Raw genomic sequence first — 14,783 nt, forward strand, 5'->3', positions numbered from 1 at the left:
TGTGGTGTTGCACAAAAAGGGAATTCTTCTTGCAAATGCATTAATTCTGACACACTGCACAAATTCAGTGGTTTAAATGTCACCTAGCCAGGGCTGAGCTGTACCACACTGCTTCTTCAGCAGGGAGCTTGGACAGTTTTCCTCCTCAACCGGTGCCAGGGAAGCACCCAGGTTCTACTACACCTACAGTGAACCTGGGGCTGCTGAAGCAGAGGGCTGCTGGAGGGTGCTTGTTGTAACAGGTGTCCTCAATCCTGTTCTGGCCCAGACACGGCTCCCCTTCTGGGTAGGTAGCAGGGTGAGTTGGGGATGGGCCAGCACAGGTGAAAGAGGGTTACTGCACACAGGGAACCTTGGGTGCTGGGGTAGCTATCAGGGCTCTGCTCTGGGTGAGCCCTGTGCCTGGCACTGGCTGCTGCTCCAAAACGGTGGGAAAGGGTTTTTGGTGGTGCTGCAGTGCTTTATTTTATTTAATAATAACAATAAAAAAAAATCCACTTAATTGTCTTTCACGTTGAGACTCCCATCTGGGGTACTATGTCCAGCTCTGGAACTCTTAGCACAAGCAAGACCCAAACCTGCCTGACAAGGCCTAGCGGAGAGCCATGAAAATGATCAGCGAACTGGAACACCTCTCCCATGGAGAAAAGCCTTGAGTTTGCCTTGTTCAGCCTGGAAAACGCTCCGCGGAGACGATACAAAAGCCTCCCAGTACCTGAAGGGGGCCTACAGGAAAAACGGGGACAGTTCTCTTAGCAGAGCCTGCTGCAATAAAACAAGTGATGGTTTTGAAGTAAGCGAGGGCAGATTTAGATTTGATACAAGGAACACATGTGTTCGCAATGAGGTGGTGAGGCACTGGACCAGGTTTCCCAGAGAGGTGGCAGCTGCTCCATCCCTGGAGAGATTCAAGGTCAGACCGGCTGTGGGTTTGAGCAACCTGATCTAGCAGAAGGTGTCCCTGCTCTATGCAGGGACGAGATGCTCTTTAGAAATGCCTTCCGAGCCAAACGGTCCTGTGGCTCCACACCCCTACCTCAGCCCCTGCGGGTCGCTGGGGGCAGCGGGGCCCCGCTGACGCGCACCCCGAGCCGCGGGCGCCGCTGCGTGACGGTGCCGCTGGCGCCGTGACGGCAGCAGGACGGTGACGCGCGGCAGGGGCGGCGCCGGGCGCCGCTGTTTGGGTTTAAACGCTGCAGCGGGAGGGGCGGGCTCGGCTGGCGGCGGCGGCTCCCGGCTCCAGGCCCCGCCATGGTGGTGCCAGCGCGGCGCGTGAAGACGGAGTACATGAAGCGGTTCAAGGAGCCCAAGTGGGAGTCGTGCAGCGCCTGCTACCTGGAGCTGCTGCGCTATCGCCTCAGCCGCCGCCTCCTGGAGCAGGCGCACCGGCCCTGGCTGTGGGACGGCTGGGAGCAGGACAGCGGTAGCGGCGCTGGCAGCAGCACCGCCGGGACCCCCTCTCCGCCGGGCGCCGGTAGCCCCGAAGCCGGGCAGGAAGAGGAGGCGCCAGCGCCAAACGAGACGGGACGGGCGAGCCCTGGTAGGTAATGGGAGCGGCGTGTATCGGGGTGTCACCGGTGAGCTTGAGGCTGCGGGCCTACGGTCCGAGTCCTTTCCGGCGGTGCCGCACCGCACTGCTCGCCCTCGAACGGGCAGGCTGCGGGAGACGTCTAAGATGGCTCCATCCGAGCGGCCCTGCCGCGGTGTGAGGTGCTGGTCTCCGGTGGCGCTTAGGTGCTGCGAGGTGACCGTGCGGGGACATCTGGACGCCGCCTGGCTGGTCTTGGCCGCTGTTGGGGCAAGGGTGTCCGCAGGGTGGTACTTGAGGAAGGATGATGGTGTTTATGGTCCAGCGTTGAGGGAAGCAAGCACTGTGCTTCGTGACAGGCAGCCGGGGAGGCGTGCGGGACTTCCCGCTGGAAGCAAAGCCAGACTGTCGAGGGCTCGGGGGTGAAAGCTCGTTGTCTGAGCCCCCAGTGACTTTCCGGAGTGCCGCTCTTTGCGGCTGAAGGCAGTGACGTGCTGTTCGCATCTTTGCCGGGCCCGCAGAGAGGCTGCGGCATCGGAGGCGTCTCTTTAAAGAGCCGAGTGCTGGTAACTCTCATCCTGAGTCAGAGCCACTTATGTAAACTGTTACCATGGGAGCAGAGCATCTCTGCCATTATATAAGCTGGCTCTCTGGCCAAAATGGTGGCAGGCTGGACCGTGTGCCAGTGGCGGGCGCTTAGCACGATTGCTTTCCTCAATCTGCGTGTGTAATCTGCTTCAGCTGAGTGCTTGACGGCATGGCAGAACGCACTGGGTTGGAAGAGACCTCTAGAGGTCATCTCGTCCAACTGACCTGCCTTAAGCAGGGACGTCCCCAGCTAGATTAGTTTGCTCAGAGCCCTATCAAGCCTGACGTTGAATGTCTCCAGGTGTGGGGCCTCCCTGGGCAACCTGTCCCAGTGTTCTACTATCCTCACAGTAAAGAACATCTTCCTAATATCCAATCTAAATCTACCTCGATCTAGGTTAAAACCATTGCCCCTAGTGCTATCGCTACAAGCCCTTGTAAACCATTCCTCCCCAGGTCTCCCTGGAAGCCTTTTCTTCTCCAGACCAACTAACCCTTCTCTCTTCTCAACCTGTCTTTGTGGGAGAGGTGCTCCAGCCCTCAGATCTCTTCAGTCGCCCTCCACTGCACCTTCTTCATCAAGTCCATGTGCTTCTTGTGTTGAGGGCCCCAGAGCTGGACACAGTTCTACCTGAGGTTTGCAGAAGACTGTAGACAACTAGGCCTAAGCAGGTGTAGATCTGATACTTTGCTCCAACACATCTTGCCTTTTGAAGTCTCTAGAATGAACTCCTGTGGAGTGGGTAAACAAGGAACAATGATGTCAAGCTTCTTAAGGTGGCATTTTTTTTCTCTCGTAGGATATCATCTCTATAATAAAGGAACTTTATCTGGTGGCCGTTGATTGATGGCTTACAATGTATTTTGGATTGGCTGCATATCTGTGGTTTAGTAGCAGGGAAAATCCTTCAGAATTGTTCAGCTAAGCCTTGTGCTGGGCTGGTTTCTTTTTTGGTTTTGTGGGTGGGTGGGTTGGTTGGTTGGTTTGTTATTCTCTCTGGAGTTAGATGTGCTTGTTTGGAGTAAACAGACTATTTAATCTGTTTCAAGGTCCTTTGGGATCTGATCTTACCATAATTGTCTGTATTCTGATATTGGAGGCTAAATTGCATTCACTTTCCTTAAGAATATCATGTTATTGTCCTTAATAATACTGTGTTATACAAAAGCTTTAGTTAGCTATGCTGTTCAAGAGGCCTGGAGTTTTCAAGTGTGCTAGTGAGGTGAGATCTTTGCAGTGTGCTGTAGTTCTTGTAGCAGGCTGGGCCTGTGGTGCCCCCTTTAGTAGTGCCCATAGCTGCCAGGGGAGCACACTCCACCTTCCCAACGCTGTACAGTGATGGAAGCCCCCCAGTTAATCAGTGTGTAAGAAAGTGCTAGTGGCTCTAATCTTTCTTTCCTCAAGCAGGTCTTGAGGAAGTTCAATTGGGGAATATATGTGAAAGAAGCAGGTAACATCTCATTGAGAAGCACTATGGGATGGTAAAAGAGCAGGGAGTGGTTGCATGGAAGAAAGCAATGTCTCCTGATGGGCATTCTAAAAATCTTGCTTTTAGTGACAGGAGGGTGGAAACTGCTGGAGATGCAACCAGAACTTGACAATTCCATCTTTTCTGGTGTTGTTTGAACATGTGTCAGTCTTGGAGTGGTGGCTGGAACCAGAATGTTATTTGTCTGCTCATTGAGCTAGTACAGTGGAGGAGGTAGCCTCCTGCAACCAAGATGAGACTGGCAGTTGCTAAGGCTAGGGGCTGCTGGCCAGGGCACTCTGCTCTGTTCTGATCTCCCTAACTCCTGTGGGAGGTGATAAGGCTAGAGTCACTTGGTACTCTGATTCTGGTTGGGTCAACTTTGGCAGTGGATAAAAGCTTGATAGCTGTGGATGTGTTGCTTGTGGAGGCATTTTCTGTGGCCAGTGATGGCATGTAACTATCCAGTGCATGCAGAGTTGTGTCTTGGCTTACTTGATCCCAGTGGCAAAGGGACTGTAGCTGTCTATGGAGCTTGGGGAAATTGTTACTCTACAATCAAGGCAACTTTGCTGTGAGTGCTATAAGGATGTACTCCATGCTCTATTAGATCTTTGCTATTTTATATTCATAATGAGAGAAAAAATCTGCACCTAACATGCATTTCTTTGCCACGTATCTTATCTTAGCTCTTCTAAGTTCTGATGGTGTTTATGAGCTTTGCAAGTCCTACCAAAAGGACTGAAAACAGGTCTGCTTAGGCAGCTGAACCGAATTGATAATGGATGTTTTTGTATGTTAGTGTACTCACCAATATATTAAGTGACTCATTCAGTATTGGACAATAATAAGGATGTATTTTTCTTTTGCTTAGTGGCTGCTAATTAAAACATGTGAAGGAGATAACATAGAAACTACCACTCCATGAATCTTCCATTATTCAACTGCTTTTTTGGGAGGAACTTAATCACATTGAAGTGTTGTGGGGGTAGCTGAGTGTGCTCATCTTGATGACATCTTTTGTCTTCTGAATCTGACATCCACCCACATGCTGCAGCATCCTGCCTGTTACCTGGCTACTGCTGCTTCCCTCTGTTCTGTGTGGAATCTGAATTCTGGCTAAGTGGTATTGAATGAGCTTGTGGCCAAATGTTAAATGAGCACTAATGTTGCCTAGTGTCTGAGGTAAAGCCAGTATGTAATGGTATGTGTGGCCAAGGTTGTTTCTTCTCCTTTTTAAGAAAAGCCTGTGTGTGACTGCAAAGCAGTTTGTAAATGCTTTGGTATGCCTAGTGAAGGCTTATGTATAAAGCTTGACTTGAAGGTTTAGTGATGCTATTATAAAGTACTACCAATGTGAACACCTAAGACAGAAGGCAGGACAAAGGTGCTTTGTCACTGTCTCTCACACCTAAGCTAGTGCTGAGTAATAAGGCATGCTTGGTGGCATCTTTAAGTCAGCTCCTCCTGGCTCTTCACTTTTAACAACTGTAAAACTGTTCTGTGGACCGTGCCCAGGCATAGGTATGCTTTAAACATAATCCAGCAAGATCTGTACCTAAATCAACTGGTCTAGCTGACACATCCTCAAAACTGTCAACAGAACCCAGTGGGCTGGTTAGTGAGCTCTTGGCAGGAGTGCTTGGCAGCAGCACTGCTGTCAGACCTGTTGCGTGTGAAATGATACCGCCGCACATGCGTACAGAGTGAAGGCATTTATCAATCCTTATTGCCACTTTGCCTATGGCATTTGTGTGCAGAGGTCTTAAATGACAGCACTGACAAGCTGGTGTCACAGCAGTTGGGAAGTGACTGATATGAATTAGTGTAACTCAGCAGAAGATCCAGTTTCAAACTTGATGGTTGATCTTGTCTGCCATGGTGTTGCAGGTGTATTTTCTGGCCCAAGAACATGGGAAGGAGTGGCTTGTGGTGTGCCAAGTTAGTTCAGGGGCTTATAGTAGTGCTGTGATTCAGTGTTGCTCCAGGTCGGTTTGGTGGTTGTTTTTTAGTATGTGGTGCTGTTGTTGGGTTTTTTTTTGGTTGGAAGCAAGCTTTGTTTCAAAGGGAGATGCTGAGACACTGGAACATGTCCAGAGAAGGGCAACAAAGCTGGTGAGAGGCTTGGAACACAGCCCCATGAGGAGAGGCTGAGGGAGCTGGGGGTGTTTAGCCTGGAGAAGAGGAGGCTCTGGGGTGACCTCATTGCTGTCTACAACTACCTGAAGGGAGGCTGTAGCCAGGTGAGGTTGGTCTCTTCGGCCAAGCAACCAGTAACAGAACAAGGGGACAAGATCTCAAGTTGTGCTGGGGAGGTGTAGGCTGGATGTTAGGAGGAAGTTGTTGGCAGAGAGAGTGATTGGCATTGGAATGGGCTGCCCAGGGAGGTGGTGGCGTCGCCATCCCTGGAGGTGTTCAAGAAAAGCCTGGCTGAGGCACTTAGTGCCATGATCTAGTTGATTGGACAGGTCTGGGTGCTAGGTTGGACTGGATGACCTTGGAGGTCTCTTCCAAGCTGATTGATTCTATGATTTTTGTTATCAAGCCAAGGCAGTCATTGCTTTCTGAACTTTGCTGCATATGATGCTTGTGTGAATTTAGTTCTGAACTGCTGTGTTGTTGGTAGCTCCAATGCAGCTTCATACAAGATTTGTCTGGAAGCACTGATGTTGCAATCTGTTTCAGCTGCAGTAACTACTTTCTACTCACCTGTAGTCTATATGGTGATAATATTGTTGATCCCTAGGATCTGTGAGTCTAATCAGAAGGCTATTGATACTTTCAGTAAGTCAGCAGAGCCTTTGATATGGGGCAGATTTGTGTCTGCCCAATAGAGCAAGCAGTGCTGTGAGAAGGAGAGCAGCTCCATTAGAGCTTTTCCTGCTTGGAAGGGAAGGTGTTTTGCAAGATGGACAATGCAGCAAGGGTGAGTTTTGAGGTGGAGCTTTCATCAGCCATTTTGGGCAGGCCTGGCAGCCTTGTTCTGTCTGCTAAGCACTTAATCCCCTCCTGTCCAGTGCACTCTTTAGCATCTGTGATGCAGTTTTCCCTGTTCCTTCTTCCCTCTCCTGTCTAATCCCTATCATGCTGCAGCCAGTCAGTTCAGTTTCCTGCGTTTGCTGGAGCTGGTTCACTGCGTGGGTAGGTGTTGCTGGTGGTTGGGCTCCCTTAGCAGCTGGGTCTGAATCCTTAGCACCTGGGTCTGAATTCTTTCCTGCTGCTTTTCAACCTTCCTTAAAAAAATGATGGGAGGGAGGGAGGGTGTGTGTAACAAAATGGCTTGGATGTAAACTATAGTTTTAAATAAAAGGCTTTAGCTGTTAAAGATACCTGTCTTGTGCCTTCATCAGTCAAGTCCTGTTATGTCCTGTAGGAGTGAATCTATTGAAATTGCTGCACTAATAGCGGCTGGTGCTCATAAGGTGCTGTAGTGTGCCCTGCCATGCAGCATGTACTGTAAGGCTGTGCACAGGACTCTGTGTGCCATTTACCCATATGCTTTTAGTGCTATTTTGGGACAAGCTGGCTCAATCAGTTCTGCACCAGCTGGAACTACATCCTAGTGAGCAGCATCCCCAGGCATGGCTGTTGCCTTGAAGTGGTATCTTGAAGCTAGAGTGTGCATGCAACTTCAGATTCTCCATTTTACTGTATTAAGTCTCTGAATGCTACCTCTGCTACTTGTGAACTGTCGCTCCATTCTCCTTTGCAGAGAAGGAAGATGCCATTTTCCCTTGAATGGGGATGGAATAGCTTCCCAGAATAAAAGCACTCCTGTTTCAGAATTGACAGCAATATGTTGCTCTTCAGTGTTATTTCCCAAAACAGTTCTTGCCTCTGATAATGGTCTCTTTTACACGGAAAGGGACAAGCCAGGCCTTTTTTAGGAGTGGGCTGTGTGGAGAGATACATGGATAATATTTTGTAAAGGGATAGCTCTGTGCTGCTTGTTTTAGCTGTGATGGACAAGATGCCTTGCCAGAGGTGTCCCAGAGCTCAGGACATTATGCAAAGCAAGTCTTCTATGACATTGAGGTCATTGCTGCCTTTTTATTCAGCCTTGTCTATGATGACTGAAACATTGTGCACTTAGTATATATGTTTACATATGTACAGTTCATCTGGTTTCTTTTGTTCTGTGTTGCTCCTTTGGCCTTGAGTACTCTTCTTGGTTTTGTGGGAAGATTCAACTGAATTCTTAACAAACACAGTTCCAAATACTCAACATTGCTGGTTATTCTTGATACTGCAGTACAGCTCAGTATTTGGTCATCTGTAGCTGAGTGCTACACCTGCATAGCTTGGCAGGACCTGTGTGTACATGCTGGCCTGAACAGAGCCCAGCACCAGGCCTCTGCAGAAAAAGCAGAAAACATGATGGCAAGACTATGCTAGCAAGAGAGCATAAGGCTTACCTTATGTGACAGGTCTTTGTCTTTACCTTAAAAGCACCAAGTGCAAGATGAAATGGGTGCTTAACTGATGTTCAATTGGTGTGCTAGACAGGCAACTGCTATTTCATTAGAGCTGCATGCATGCAGAAATGAAAGCAGCTTCAGGAGGAGCATGTACTTGCTGGGCTAGCTGAGTTGTTGCAGTTAACAAGAATGGCTGCTATTGTGTGTTAAGACTGGCAAGCCCTTCTGTTTTTAGTGAAGATACTTAGGTGAAATTCAATCTTTGTTTGTGGTCAGCCTCTCGATATGCAAGCAAGTGTTAAAACTAGATGAACTCCCTTTAGAGAAATTCCCTCTGTATGTACCATTATATGTTGTTGGTGGCTGAAAGCTGAGACTTGGGATAGAGGCAGCTTCTTGCTGCTGCTTATCACAACCAGAGATAGATGGTGGGGCAGGGAACTTGCAAGTTCATAGAGTAATAGAAGTTGAGAATGTTTGTTAACAGAGATTGAATGTATCACTATCTAGCTGAAGGCAGTATCCAATACTCAGAGGTGGATTTGAAGGGAATCACTTCAAAGATCATCCAGTCCAACCTAGCACACAGCCCTATCCAGTCAACCAGACCATGGCACTAAGTGCCTCATCCAGGCTTTTCTTGAACACTTCCAGGGACAGCCACTCCACCCCCTCCCTGGGCAGCCCATTCCAATGGCAAATCTTATAGGACAGTTGCTTCCTCATGGTTTTATTTTTCAATGTCTTATATAATCCTGATCCAGCCTTCAGTGTTGATCTACATCTGGAAATTAACAATGATACACACCTTAATTTCTCCTTCACAAATGCTACTCTGCTTACACAGTGCCCTGAGGACAAATAGTGGACTCTTATGGAAGGGTTAAAAAGCACTTGGGGGAAGTAAGCCTTGAAGGACATTGCCTGTAGAGCATGGTACTTAAATGTAAAACATACTTCACAGAACAGATAGCAAGGGTGATGTCTATCACTCTGTAAGTCTTTGCTAGCTACTCCCCTCTGCTCCATAAACAGAAAATCATAATGAAGATGTGTGTACAGTCAGGGAGCTTGAAATGAATCACTTTTCTTTCAGTGGAAGCTTAATACTATGAGGGATTTATTATTGCATGTACTGTTTATCAGACTTATCTCTGACTGGCTGGCAGGATCTGTGTGGCGTTCAGCAGTCCATCTGTTTGCTGTCCGAATGATGGAAGGATGAAATGGTGAATGCAGAAGATCACAGAAAACAGTATTGAATATACTGCCAGGAGCTATCTGGTATCTGTAGCCTTGCTAGTTAAAGGCTGGTTTAGGGTATGTGAAAGCTAAGGTATAGAGGGATGGGCTTGGAACTACTGTAGCCACTGAAAAAGAATGAAGATGTTTAAGTGCATTATACAGCTGTTGCTAAGGAAGTAATGATATCTTCCACTTCTAAAAAGCACAGCTGCAATGATGTTTTGAGAGGCTGTGCAAATCAGACATTAATATGTTGTCACTGGAAGCTCGAAGTATAACTTTTCTGTTTTATTATTTTGCTTAGAGAAAGAAAAAGAAGAGCCAGAAAAGCAACAGAAAGAAGAGCAAGAAAAAAGTGCAGAACACAATTCTGTAAAGGAAGCAGACAAAACTAGCCGTACGGGACGGCGTCCGAGTCGAAGTGCCTTGTCCAGTCGTAACGATCAAAGATCAGCTAAGAGTCCTCAGAAGACAGATACACCAAAGGAGAATAAACATCCATTTGCCCTGTATGGGTGGGCAGAAAGACAGACAGATACTGGAAGCCAGAAAACTCACAATGTCCGTGCTTCTGCTTCAGCAAATGAAGTAAGTGAAAGCTTCTCTTCTGTTAAAGGGTAGTGGCTGCTTAGTGCCTAGATAAGCCATAGCTAATATCTAGGGGAAATTTCTCAGGGATGTCTTTGGGTGCATGAAAATTCTAGCTGTAAACCTGGAGAAGTCTGACATGTCCAAATCAAATAGCTCTTAACTGTTAATCAGTTTGACCATATTTTACAAAAAAGCTGGGGAGGGACTTTTTAGGCTCTCGGGGAGTGACAGGACTAGGGGGAATGGAGCAAAGCTGGACGTGGGGAGAGTCAGATGGGATGTGAGGAGGAAGTTGTTGAGCATGAGAATGGTAAGAGCCTGGACTGGGTTGCCCATGGAGGTGGTTGAGGTCCCGTCCCTGGAGGTGTTTAAGGCCAGGCTGGATGAGGCTGTGGGCAGCCTGCTCTAGGGTAAGGTGTCCCTGCCTGTGGCAGGGTGGCTGGAACTAGATGATGCTTGTGGTCCCTTCCAACTCTGACTGATTCTAAGTCATGATTAAAACTTGGCTATCTTGTTTCTGGCTGTTGCAGCACTACCAGCAAAACTGGCTGTTATAAATGTATTTCTGCATTCTGAACTTCATGAGAACAAGAGAAAAGCAACAGGCAGTTAGCACCAGGCATCCCACAGCAGGCAGGTATATGAACACTGCGGTAGCACTTGTGCTGAGAGTGACTTTTGCTGGGGCACTTCCTAGGCATATGAGTCCCAACTGAGAAGGTATGAGTGCTTGCTGCTAAAAGGTTTGTCTAGCAGCCTGTTTCAGTGGGTTTCCAGCAGGGAACCTTTTGCTGACAGCAGAATGGTCTATCAGATGGCTGATGGATTGCAGGATTGATGTAAATACTAGTGAAATAGCACAAAAATTGATACAGTTATGGAGAGCACCAGGATTCTGCTGTAGTGGGGACTGTCTCCTGGCTTAGTAAGAAACACTAAGGTTGGAGTGTTTGAAATGGATCAGTTCCTTGTCTACAACTCTTCTAGCTGGTAAATCAATTGTTAATTTAATCCTGCCAGTGTCTTGTCTTTATCTTACTACTAATGTAAAGTCTGAACCTATGACCCAGGATACCTGAGGATTAAGGTGGCCAAGGATGTGTAAGATAGAGCTCACTTCTAATGGGCTCTTTTGGAAGGAGTTTGAAGCATTACCTTTTCCTTCTGGAACCCTTTGAGGGAAATGAAGAAGGCTTTGCAGTTCTTGAAAGAAGCTGCCCTTCCTGATGACAGTGATACTGGATCAGTAAGCTTTGGCTAGTGGTAGAAATAGTTGATTGGTGCTTTATGTTGAAACCTAACAGAGGCTGATGCCTGACTTGAGCAGAGATATTTATTCTTCTGAAGATTTGTAGTGTTTCTTTTGCTAGAAACAGGTACAGGTCCTCTAAAACTGGGTCCTGAGATCAGAGCGCCTGGTCAGGACACTTCTGAAACACTTCCCACTGTGTAGTGCTTTGTCAATAAGGATGCTTCTGACTGGGAACTGACTACTTACTACCTGGCTAGGTCACTTTCCTTGAATGTTTGAAAGGTGTTACTATTTCCTAACTGAGATAGGAGACAGTTTTAAATCTGCTTGCTCACCTCTCTCTCCATAAGCAGTCTCTTAAGATTACCTCTTGTGTAAATATGATAAATTATTAATGTATATAGGTGTGCTTTCTGCATGGCAAAATCAAATTCTTCACTCTGGTAAGGAGCTTGTAGGGATTGTTTTTTACTACTATGGCTTAATTTTTAAGGGATGCTTGGGCATGTTTTAGAATTTTAAATTACAGAAATAACATTCTAAGGAATCTCAATTCTTGGAGTAAGACTGAAACATTCAAAATCTTTGGAATTGTTAGTACAGATTGCAGAAGAAAATACGATCTTGCTAACAAACAAATTTGGATTGGGACAAATAAAGCGATTCTCAGTGTTTCTGGGGGTGGTTCTAGGCTGTTTTCCTTCTGTAATGCTAATTCTGGTCTTTTAGATCCACGAATCTGCTCTACGAGCAAAGAACAGGAGACAAGTGGACAAAAGGAAGCTTTCTCAGAGGCGAGTGCGATCAGCAGAAGCAGAGAAAGCTTGGCAAATAAAGCCCTCCCCACCAGATAACCCTTGGATGACAGAGTACATGAGATGCTACTCAGCAAGAGCTCGGTGAATTTGGATTCCTGTGGGCATTGTCAAAAGTCAGGCATATCAGGACACTGGTGCAAGGAACCAAACTTCTTATGCAAGGTTTTTATAGAGAGTTTCCAGCTATTGAAATATTTGTTACAGTATTTTTATCTTGGCTACCTACCTCACAGTGGGGTGCATTGTTGGAGCCATAACATTTGAAGAGGCTTTTAGATACAGCTACCCAAACTTTTAAACAATTCCCCTTTTGGGAACTTTTCTAACCTTTCAGTTGACTTGTTTTAGGGGTGGGAGGGGGGAGCTCTGGCATACCAGAAGTCAAAACAAACACAGTTTTGATCTTGGTCACAAATAACCTGTTGTCCCTTAATTTTAAAAGCCCAAGTCGTGGGGAGGTAGTGTTGGGGAAAGACTTTTAAAGGTGTGATGGAGGTGCCTTTACATTTATAGTACGATTTGATTTAGTATCTCTATTTAGGCAGCAGGGACGTCAGTGGGTCTGGTAAACAGCACTAAAAAACGAGGATGCTTTAGGCAAGCAAGTGCTAAGTACTGTCTGTATGTACAACTTTTCAAAAAGCCTTGTGCTGATGCTAACTTCTATTGCTGTTTCCAAGGTTGTTTAGAATGAACTACCAATTTCCAGGGCAAGAAACAGCTACAGGATTGTTCTTCTGTTGCTGTGCCTGTTGTACCAAGTAACTGATGCAGACAATCATCATCTGATAGCTGCTGCTCAGTAAGCAGTTGCTTGTTCTACCACCAGTATCAAGTTACACCACTGTATTAAGCTTGTGGCCACATTCACTCTTAACCATGTAAATGCATTTATTGAGGGAGAGGGCTGGCTCCTGACTAGCGAAGTCTATTTTTAACACTTAATATCTATTATGCTCAGTGGGGGTCGGAGCGCAATATGCATTCCATTTGGTGGCATTGTGCAAGTATACTGTTAAAGATTTGAAACTTGAAAATCATGTTGATAGAACTTGTAGATGAAGTCCTGGGTAGCTTTCTGCCTCTCAATACTGGTGCAGAACTCCTTACTACACAGGGATGAGTGCTTGGGAGAAGGAGAGGTGTACCCTTTAGTAGACAAGAACATATAATGGAGTTTGGACACTCATTTTGTAGGTCCTACTTCTACATAGTAAGACAGTTATTGTTTGTGAGATCCTCAGTGAGTGTATTTTTCCCCTCAAGCCACTCTAGATGTTTTCAGTTTGATAACTAAGCTTTAGGCAGATTATTGCTGTATCATAGAATCATAGAATCATAGAATCAACCAGGTTGGAAGAGACCTCAAAGATCATCCAGTCCAACCTATCACCCAGCCCTAGCCAGTCAACTAGACCATGGCACTGAGTGCCTCATCCAGTCTTTTCTTGAAGACCCCCAGGGACGGTGCCTCCACCACCTCCCTGGGCAGCCCATTCCAATGGGAAATCACTCTCTCTGTGAAAAACTTCTTCCTAACGTCCAGCCTATACCTACCCTGGCACAACTTGAGACTGTGTCCCCTTGTTCTATTGCTGGTTAACTGGGAGAAGAGGCCAACCCCCACCTGGCTACAATGCCCCTTCAGGTAGTTGTAGACAGTAATAAGATCACCCCTGAGCCTCCTCTTCTCCAGGCTAAACAGGCCCAGTTCTCTCAACCTCTCCTCATAGGATTTGTGTTCCAGGCCCCTCACCAGCTTTGTTGCCCTTCTCTGGACATGTTCCAGTACCTCAACATCTTTCTTGAATTGAGGGGCCCAGAACTGGACACAGTACTCAAGGTGTGGCCTGACCAGTGCTGAGTACAGGGGAAGAATAACCTCCCTTGTCCTGCTGGCCACACTGTTCCTGATGCAGGCCAGGATGCCATTGGCTCTCTTGGCCACCTGGGCACACTGCTGGCTCATCTTCAGCTTACTATCTATCAGTACCCCCAGGTCCCTTTCCTCCTGGCTGCTCTCCAGCCACTCAGTCCCCAGCCTATAGCGCTGCTTGGGGTTATTGTGGCCAAAGTGCAGAACCCTGCACTTGGCCTTGTTAAATCTCATCTCATTGGCCTCTGCCCACCCATCCAGCCTGTCCAGGTCCCTCTGCAGGGCTCTCCTACCTTCCAACAGATCAACACCTGCTCCTAGCTTGGTGTCATCTGCAAACTTACTGATGCTGGACTCAATGCCCTCGTCCAGATCATCAATAAAGATATTGAACAGGACTGGGCCCAGCACTGATCCTTGGGGAACACCACTTGTGACTGGCTGCCAACTGGACGTGGCACCATTCACCACCACTCTCTGAGCTCTGCCATCCAGCCAGTTCTTGATCCAGCACAGAGTGAATCTGTCCAAACCATGAGCTGCCAGCTTGGCTAGGAGCTTCTTGTGGCAGACAGTGTCAAAGGCTTTGCTGAAGTCCAAGTAGACTACATCCACAGCCTTCCCCACATTCACCAGGCGGGTAACCTGATCATAAAAGGAGATCAGGTTGGTGAGGCAGGACCTGCCCTTCCTAAACCCATGCTGGCTGGGCCTGATCCCTTGGCTATCCTGTAGGTGCTTTGTGATGGCACCCAAGATGACCTGTTCCATGACCTTGCCTGGCACTGAGGTCAGGCTCACAGGTCTGTAGTTTTCTGGCTCCTCCTTATGACCCTTCTTGTGTATGGGAATCACATTGGCCAGCCCCCACCTGGTTACAGCCTCCCTTCAGGTAGTTGTAGAAGCAATGAGGTCATCCCTGAGCCTCCTCTTCTCCAGGCTAAATACCCCCAACTCCCTCAGCCCCTCCTCACAGGGCTGTGTTCCAGGCCTCTCAG

At 47.4% G+C, this 14,783-nt stretch overlaps 1 protein-coding gene across 2 annotated transcripts; it reads left to right on the forward strand.

Annotated features, from left to right (window-relative positions):
• The first annotated feature begins 1,175 nt into the window (after positions 1-1,175).
• Positions 1,176-13,223, forward strand: CCSAP (centriole, cilia and spindle associated protein). Of its 2 annotated transcripts, XR_010305576.1 has the most exons (4): positions 1,176-1,540; positions 9,553-9,836; positions 10,370-10,476; positions 11,821-11,908. XR_010305576.1 is itself a non-coding variant. In XM_064158516.1 (3 exons), the coding sequence occupies exons 1-3, from the start codon at positions 1,252-1,254 to the stop codon at positions 11,992-11,994; spliced, it is 747 nt and encodes a 248-aa protein (XP_064014586.1). In that variant the 5' UTR covers positions 1,182-1,251; the 3' UTR covers positions 11,995-13,223. The 2 variants fall into 2 exon arrangements, 1 of the variants encoding a protein (XP_064014586.1); XM_064158516.1 differs by lacking the exon at positions 10,370-10,476 and having other exon boundaries at positions 1,182-1,540; positions 11,821-13,223.
• The last annotated feature ends 1,560 nt before the right edge of the window (positions 13,224-14,783 follow it).

This window comes from Pogoniulus pusillus, chromosome 18, assembly GCF_015220805.1.
Source record: "Pogoniulus pusillus isolate bPogPus1 chromosome 18, bPogPus1.pri, whole genome shotgun sequence".
Taxonomy (NCBI): domain Eukaryota; kingdom Metazoa; phylum Chordata; class Aves; order Piciformes; family Lybiidae; genus Pogoniulus; species Pogoniulus pusillus.

Coding starts and splice junctions, on each gene's coding strand:
- CCSAP (XM_064158516.1), top strand. CDS start 1,252: ATGGTGGTGCCAGCGCGGCGCGTGAAGACGGAGTACATGAAGCGGTTC. Junction 1,541..9,552: donor GACGGGACGGGCGAGCCCTG/GTAGGTAATGGG, acceptor TATTTTGCTTAG/AGAAAGAAAAAGAAGAGCCA. Junction 9,837..11,820: donor CTTCTGCTTCAGCAAATGAA/GTAAGTGAAAGC, acceptor CTGGTCTTTTAG/ATCCACGAATCTGCTCTACG.